The 8,924-nt window shown below is 46.7% G+C and overlaps 1 protein-coding gene across 1 annotated transcript; it reads right to left on the bottom strand.

Moving 5' to 3' along the window:
- Positions 1-297: 297 nt before the first annotated feature.
- KLHL42 (kelch like family member 42) lies at positions 298-7,942 on the bottom strand. Its single transcript, XM_082223180.1, has 3 exons — positions 7,085-7,942; positions 2,960-3,153; positions 298-873 (listed from the first exon to the last, which is right to left on the bottom strand). The coding sequence occupies exons 1-3, from the start codon at positions 7,921-7,923 to the stop codon at positions 428-430; spliced, it is 1,479 nt and encodes a 492-aa protein (XP_082079306.1). The 5' UTR covers positions 7,924-7,942; the 3' UTR covers positions 298-427.
- Positions 7,943-8,924: the final 982 nt, after the last annotated feature.

Below are 8,924 nucleotides of genomic sequence, written 5' to 3'. Positions count from 1 at the left end.
TTCCCCAAGTCTACATCTCCTAGCTTGAATAGGCAGGTGGTATCCAGAAGTGAAACATTTTGGCCCTACCTGTTGCTAAGGCCCTGCACCATTTTGCAAATCCATCATCTCAACCCTTTAGATCCTCAGCTGAAGCAAAGATTAAAATAAATGGAACTTGTGGGGATGTTTACTCATTACCTCGCCACCATTTTTGTCTTGCTCATACGTGGCACATAATTACAACTGTAGACTTCTTGCAGCAAACATCACCTTTTTCTTCTAAAGCATTATATATACCAAGAGTGGCCAATAAAATAATTTTTATAACTATTTATCGGATATAAACAACTTGTGTTCCATTTGGAAAAAATGGTAACTAGAATAAATAAATTTCTTATTCAACAATTAATGAACTTTATGCGGAAAATAAAATTGCAGTTTACATTCACATCAGATTTGGCAAATACATAGAACAGACCAACATGTTTTGTCCAAAGGTTGGGAAGTGCCTAACAGATTCCCAACTGTCTGAAAATATATTGTACTTTAGAAAAACTCTGTGCTCCAAGCTTGTTGACAATGATACATCTCTGGTCAGTATATAGATCCCATCGTTGTGTAGTGTACAAGTCAAATTAAGACCAGATTTTGACGCGTTTTCTTTGAGGTAGAGCCATTCTCTGGTGGCAGTGTTATAAGACTGTACTGTTAACATGTCCTCATTCTGGCTAGATTTTTTTTTTGATCCCAGTTCATGGATGCAGCCTCCAACAATATAGATAGTTTCCTCCACTGATAGCATCTGCTGCTTGCGGATATGGATGTCACACGATTCAAAGGTTGTCCAGTTGTCAGAGCTGGGACAGTACTGCAAGATATTCAAGTTCCGGTCTGCAACAGAGAAGATATTAAATACAGAAAACTTAAATTCAACTTATTTGTACACTGGGGCCTACAACACCTGGTGGTTAAAAGGTCTGATTTCAGGTCAGTTTTCTTTTTCAAAAATGTGGAGAAAGCTTGATTACTGTCCTCTGCAAAGTAGGCTGTTGCTGCACACTTTTCCTGCTTCTCTCTCATTTTCTACTCCCTACAATATCCGTAGTTTTGTCTTCCTTTTGCCCTAGCAACCAGGATGCGTCTTTCCTGCAGTGGGTTCATCTGATATCAGGTACTCCCTAGAATTTATACTATGCAAATACACAAGCACACCACACAAGTGTGAGTGGACGTTAAAGAATTCAACCCACCCAACCAAAATTACTGTGCAAAATGTGAAAACTTTGCAAAGAGGCTTAGATGTGTCTCCTGAGACCAGGTTCTCATTATGAATTCACTGTAGAGTTAATTTACAGTACAATGGGATATATGTCTACTCAGAAGTAAGTCTCTTTGTATTTAATGGGACTTTCTCCCAGGTAAGTGATAAAAGACTGCAATCTAGGCTTGTACAGGCATTGGGGGAAAGCAGAGTTCTTCTGCCTTTAACAGCTGTGTAGCAGGCATAAATCCAGGTTAAAGCTTTTCTAGTATAGAAATATGATTATGGGAAATATTTCACCTGTAACATTCTGTCTGTCAGACATTTTATTACATATGTGGCCACTGATTTATTTTTGGGCCCTCCACAGCATATGACAAAAAGCGCTTGAAGGAGCTATGTATGTTTAGCCTGGAAAAGAGGAGACTGAGAGGAGATATGATAGCCATCTTCAGACATCTAAAGGGCTGCTACATGGAAGAGGGCACATGATTGTTTTCTCCTGCTCTGCAGAGTAGAACTCAAGGCTTCAAGTTATTAGAAATGAGGTTCCTACTAAGCATTCGGGGAAAACTTTCTGGCAGTAACAACTGTTGGACAGTGGAACGGTCTCCCTTGGGAGGTTGTGGACTCTCCTTCCTTGGAGGTTTCTAAGCAGAGGTTGGAGGGCCATCTGTCATGGATGCTTTAGCTGAGATTCCTGCATTGCACTGCATGACCCTTGGGGTTCCTTCCAACTCTTATGGTTTTATGCAAATTCGTGTCATCTTTTCCATGTGAGTTGAAGGGCCCAATCACATATTCAGTGTACTGGTCTCAGAAAATCCTGTTGCCACCCTTGTACCTTTCATAAGCAAGTCAAACAGTCTGAAGGCTTCAGAAGACAAGCGAGTCTTTTCAGAGACTCGCTTCATAATATCAATACAATGTTTAAAGAAAAAAAAGATCAACAGGTTTTCAACCTCACCATACACCACACGCTTAATATCAGTCAACACTAATTCTCTTGCAATTTTGCTTAAATGTCCTGTCAAAGTCACACTCAAGATGGTGAAAAGAAAGGGTTGTTGTTGTTTTACAACCTTTCAGTGTGTGTTTATCGCTTAAGTAACAGCTGTTTGACTTATATTGTAATACTAAAATATGGTACAGTAGTACCTCGGGTTACATACGCTTCAGTTTACATACGCTTCAGGTGACAGACTCTGCTAACCCAGAAATAGTGCTTCAGGTTAAGAACTTTGCTTCAGGACGAGAACAGAAATCGTGCTCCGGCGGCGCGGCAGAAGTGGTGCTTCAGGTTAAGAACAGTTTCAGGTTAAGTACGGACCTCCGGAACGAATTAAGTACTTAACCTGAGGTACCACTGTATTTAAAACCAACCACAAACATTGCTATTAAAACACACTGCTTATTAAATTGAATACAGTCATACCTCGGGTTGTGAACGTGATACATGTGAGAGGCATGTTTGCAACCCGCAGCGTTCGCAACCTGAAGTGCTGCGTCTGCGCACGCGCATGACATCATTTTGTGCTTCTGCGCATGCGCTGAAACCCGGAAGTAACCCGTTCCGGTACTTCCCAATTTGGCGCAGTCCGCAACCCGAAGGCGCGCAACCCGCAGCGTTTGTCACCCGAGGTATGACTGTATTGAACATGCCAAAGAGCATACAAGTGTTAAAATAACACTATTCCTTTCTAGTACTTGTCTTACCTCTTGTAGTGTAGCCTCCCATGACGTAGATCTTGCCCTGGCACTCACACGCTGAGAATTCTGCAAGAGGGGTTGGTAAGGATGCTGCAAAGTTCCACCAGTCGTGCTCTGGGCTGTAACACTCAACATTGGAGAGGAATTGCCCACCAATGGCATACAACTTCCCACTAACAGCCAACAACTTGAAATTAGACCTACAGACAAAACAGTTGGAGAGTTAAATCATTGAATTATACTTTGACGTGCTTTTGAACTGCTAGGTTGGCAGGAGCTGGGACCGAGCAACAGGAGCTCGCCCCGTTGCGGGGATTCGAACTGCCGACTTTACCGGCAAGCCCTAGGCTCAGTGGTTTAGACCACAGCACCACCCACATACCTAGATGAAATTAAACAAGCTAAAATAGGTAAAACGCTGGGGCCAGATGGACTTTCAGCAAAGTAATAAAAACTTCAGGACTTTCTGGTACAACCACTTAAAGAATTAATGAATGAGATATTAGGGACTGGGGAGGTATCCAGAGTCCTGGAAAGAGGCCTATATTACACTGATTCTGACGCAGGATACCGACCCACTTTTAGTTTAAAATTATAGGCTATTAAACAATGATGATAAACTATTTGCCAACATACTAGCCAACCGAATGAAGGTTTTTTTTAGTCGCTTTAATCCATCAACATCAGGCAGGTTTCTTGCCAGGCCACCAGATGGAGGATAATATAAGAAATATAATTGACATTATAGATTTGGGACATAACATCCAGATGGCAGATGGGAAATGCTATGGAAAACAGACTAGAAATTTATAGCATGCTGTACACTGAAAGAAAATTATATGAAAATGATGTACCGGTGGTATTTGACCTCTACTAAGCTGGCAAAAATGTATAAAACAAGTACAAATACCTCCTGGAAATGTAAAGAAAAAGAAGGTAACTTTTATCATTTGTGGTGGACTTGTAAGGTAATAAAAGCTTTCTGGGAGATGATATATAATGAAATGGAAAAAAATGTTGAAAATAACCTTTGTTAAGAAACAAGAAGTTTATTAGGAATCACATTCCAAAAGAAGCAGTGTACACCTGCATAGAAATCCAAGTGGGAACAAACCCCATAGCCTTGTGGAGAGCAGCCAGGTAAAAATTACTGGTAGTGGAGATAAACTATTTATTTATTTTGTTTACTTATTAAATTTGTATACTGCCCATAGATCTCAGAACAGTTCACAACATATATTAAAAACACGACACACGTTGTGATTGAAGTCTACTATAGGCCACTATCTCAAGGAGAAGAGGTGGGCGCTATCTTCCTGAAAGAAATGAGAGCTGTTTCAGGGAAGGAAAGATGAGCAGTCCTGGGGAACCTTTACCCTACCGTCAGTTCCAAGTATCGGATCCCTAACAGTCCTGACAACTTCCTCTTTCAGAAGGAACAAGGGGATCATGAGTTGATCTTAACCAGTAAGACAGTTCTTTAATGGGGCAGGAACTCTGGGAGGATGTGACCATGTAAGGCTGGAATATATGATCTTATGGAAAGCCAAAGCATAGTCAGATGTGTACCTCACAGAGTTTAGAATTACTAGGCAGGAACCCATGGCTGGATGTGCTTACAAGGAAAAGCTGACGGGGCTGCAAAAAGGCATAGCGAGGAGCTGAAAATAAAGTGGACTTCTGTAATAAATGAAAGAGGACAATTCACTGAGAGCAGGCTTGTTGGTGAGGGGACAGTATCAAAAAAGCTAAAGCTTAGAATAAGCAAAGGCAAGCAAGAGATCATGATACAAACAAACAGGGCATTTCCCCAGGAATTTCTGAAGCAAGGGGAAGAAGAAAGAAATTGTAGGCCTGGTGAAATGGGGTGAAATGTTAACAGGGCAACACCTACACTCAACTGCTGTATAGCTTCCATATTCTTCCAAAATGAGATTTTTTTTTTGGTAATCTCACATTAATGTGACTGGAGAAGAGTGACGATTGTCGTCCTGGGCAGGGCTGCCATTGGCAGGGAGAACAGAAAGTAGTGAAAATCAAATTCCAATGAAAAGGACCCAAAAAATCAGTTCAGTGTCACAGCATCTGTTTCAGCCTGGTTTCCTCACATACCAGAGATAACTTTGGAAGCCCAAAGTTATGTGGGAGATGCTGCAATTGCTGCTACTTTCCATGTATAGTTCATCCCTGCTGGGAACTGGAGCAGTGTTGGCCTTTGGAACCAAAAATGGTCATCCCCCCCCCCCCGCAACCACTCTAGTGTGTGAGGGCAGGGCTGGTAAGGGATGTGAGGGGGGAGAGCACAGTTTCAGACTCTCTCCACATACTGTTAATTATCTGAGTTATCAATCACTGAAGGCGGTTCAAATGTAAGCAAGAGTTTTATAAAAGGTGACTTTCATTCCATACAGAATATTTGTTCTTTCAGCAGCAATGTGACTCTGAAAAGCAGGATGCATATTTGCAGCTTGTTGGGTGGGTGGGTGTCGCGTGGAGAGAAAAGGGTCAATAGTTTTGAAGCCTGACTTTGCTGACATTTGCAATTAGGTCATCCTGTACATTTCCACCCACCAGTACAATTTCCCTGCTGAAAGCATCTGAGCTAGCCATGTTACAAAATGTGAGCAAACAGCCGTGACTTCAAATGGGCACCAGGAAACCTGCCCTGTTTTGTTTAAATTCAAGAGATTTAGACTAGAATAATATGAGGCTAATAGAAAAACCACAGTCAAAGGAGATTGGTTTTTTGAAAAGAATAGTTTGCAGGTGGTAGACATGACATGCAGATGTGCAGCTCGTAGGTTCTGTAAGGTGAGAGGCTTATTTCTGTTGGGGAAATTAAAAATGTAGTATTTGCCGTTTTCCACCTGCCTTTCTCACCAATGGAGGTCTTCAGAGGCTACAGCTGGAGCCCGACAGTGGAGGTCCACAATCAGGGCATGATGGAAGCAGCATTCCTCTGTTCAGTAGAGTAAAACCAATGGAAGGCAAGGTGAGCCACCAGTTTTGCGAATCTTTAGGCTTAATGAATTTGTCCCTTATCAAACCACTAGAAGTGGACCAACAATAAGAATGGGTAAAAGAAAAGAACCCTTCACACTGGTTGCACTCTAATATATTTGGAGCACCAAAGAGACACAGGAAACAATTCCCCTATGTGAGAGACAAATGGCACACACCCTTCCTCCAGGACAAGGGCAGCCCAAGTGCCATATTCCCACAAGGGCAACCTTCCAGAGGCTGCATGCAAGTAATGGGTGGGGCCAGAGACAAAAGTGGGCAGAGCAAAGGCTACCACAATTCAAGGATGCAGCCCAGAGAGACAAAAATCACTTGGGAAGGATGTGGGTCAGGGCTGGTAGCAAGGCTAGGCACAATCCCAAGGGCCAGACAGAGTGGCCCCAAGGTTTACCATCCTGATCTAAGGCTTGTGAGACGCTTCCCATAGCAAGTGCAGGCTACTCTCATCGACCATAAACCAAAGACAAAGAAATACACCACTCAAGCTCTACTGCCAAGAACGCAAAGGATGCAACTGAGCAGAAATCGCCTTTCTACGGCTGTTATTCTAAATATACACAACTTAAGACTGAAAATGACAATTTAGCCATTGTCTTTAATGCCATCCTCTAAACCCAACCTAATGTGTCTGATTTAAAATGTGGTACCCAGCACTGGATACTGAACTCCAGATGTGGTCCACTGCTGCAGAGTAAGTTGGAACTAGTACTTCTCATTACTTGGAAACTGGTTCTATTTATGTAGCCTAAAATTGCAAGGTTTTTCTTTTTCTTTTTTTGCAACAACAAAGAACATTTCCTGCAAAGTCAGGTGTCCACCATCCTACAGATATGTGGTTATTGTGTGTGTGCATGTATAACATGGCATGCATCTCTGCTGAATTTGAGTTTGTTGGCCTAGGTTTCCATTCCTTTAACAACTGCATTCCTGTCTGCTGAGGCGCTAGTTGTCTCTCCAATTTTGTGTCTTCTGCAAACCTGATCTCAAGACCACACTTAGCCAGTTTGCTATTCAAACCAGCTTGGCTTTCCCACACCTCACACTGAAAAATGCTTCCATTTATTCCAAACTGGAAAAGCAAGCAGTTCCTTGGCGCATCCCGGGCGTTACCTTTTCTGGTTCATCGAGGCCACGGGGCTCCACTCGTTCAGGCAGGGGTTGTAGCAGTGCGCGGCCGAGATCTCCTGGCTGCCCAGCCGCTGGCCGCCCGCCACGAACAGGTAGTTGTCCAGCACGGCCGCGCCGGAGCCGTGCACGTTGGCCAGCTCCGGAGGCAGGCGGGCAGGCGGGCGGGCGGGCAGCGGGAGCCAGCGGCCGGCCGCCTCGTCGAGCCTGCGCATGGAGCCGGGCGCGCCGCCGCCGCCCTCCTGGGGCCAGGCTCCGGCCAAGGGGCCCAGCGCCAGCAGGGCGGCCGCGCCTCCCGCGCGCCTCTCCCGCAGCTGCTGCCTCAGGGCGCCGCCGGGCAGCAGCAGGCGGCGCCGGGCCTCGGGCCTGCGGAGCACCTGGTGGAAGCGCGCCGCCATGAAGGCCACGCAGGCGGCCTGCAGCTCCGCCAGCCCGTAGAGCTGCGCCAGCTGGTGCAGCTGCAGGCAGTTGGGCAGCGCCACCTGCGCGGGCAGCCGGCGCAGCAGCGGGGTCACCTGCAGGTAGCAGGCGGCCTCCACCAGCGCCTCCAGCGCCTCCGCCTCGCCCTCGCCCTCGCGCTCCAGGCCGGCCAGGCGGGACGTGCCGATGAAGTCCAGCACCAGCTCCAGGCCGCGCGCCCGCAGCCCCCCGCGCAGCTCCTGCACCTCCGCCGCCGCCGCCGCCTCGCGCATCCCCGAGCGGAAGAGCGCGCCGAAGTAGTCGCTCTGCTCCCGCAGCTGCCTCTTGCCCACCGGGAAGCAGCGCTCGCCCAGCCGGATCTGCACCACCGCCGCCGCCTCCTCCGCCTCGCCGCCCTCCGCCATGGCCGCCCCGGGACAGGGCCGCCGCCGCCGCCGCCGCCGCGCTCCGCCTCCCTCGGCCCTCCGCCCCGTCGGCCTGCGAAAGGCAGGAGTCTCCCCGGGGAGGGAGGAAGAGCCCGCGGAGCCCACGGAAGGCCGAGAAAGGCAAGGGGAGAGCGGCGACTCCTGTGCCTCCCGACCCGGGGCAGGGAGCTCAGCAAGGGGCAAGTGCGAGAGGGCTAGAAAGAGCTCTAGGGATGCGCTAGAAGCATTAGCTTGCCGAAGCATTAAAATATCCCACCCAAATATGGTATGTGCATTAACTGCACCATTTTTCATAAGATGTAGCACATTGTGAGCCTGTCACCTGAATCTTGGGAGTAAATCACATTAAACCGAGCCGGGGTCAGGAGGAAAGATGTGAACATGAAGCCTCACAGAAACTAAACTTCGCTAACTTAAATTTACTTGGCAGATTGGTTAAAAAGAAGGTAAAATTCTTCAATCATTGGGCAGCCCAATTTGACGCTTTTGATGGAACACAGTAAGTGCAGGTGGTGCTGTGGGTTAAACCACAGAGCCTAGGACTTGCCGATCAGAAGGTCAGCCATTCGAATCCCTGTGACAGGGTGAGCTCCTGTTGTTTGGTCCCTGCTCCTGACAACCTAGCAGTTCGAAAGCACGTCAGAGTGCAAGTAGATAAATAGGTACTGCTCTGGTGGGAAGATAAACGGCGTTTCTGTGCGCTGCTCTGGTTCACTTGGTCATGGTGGCCACATGACCCGGAAGCTGTACGCCGGCTCCCTCGGCCAATAAAACAAGATGAGCGCCGCAACCCCAGAGTCGTCTGCGACTGGACCTAATGGACTTTACCTTTAAGAATGCCATTTGGTGCATGCCTTAGGTTTTCTACACGCGTGGCCACAATTATGCTTTTATTTGTTACACAGCACTTGACCTATCTGTGCCTTGCTCAATATTTGTCTTTCGTTACGGCCATTCAAAAAGTTTGCAGGTCTGTTCTC

Source organism: Podarcis vaucheri (assembly GCF_965113315.1).
Source record: "Podarcis vaucheri genome assembly, chromosome: 5".
Lineage (NCBI taxonomy): Eukaryota > Metazoa > Chordata > Lepidosauria > Squamata > Lacertidae > Podarcis > Podarcis vaucheri.
The sequence above is the reverse complement of the archived record's forward strand: the minus strand, read 5'-3'. Positions and strand labels throughout refer to the sequence as shown.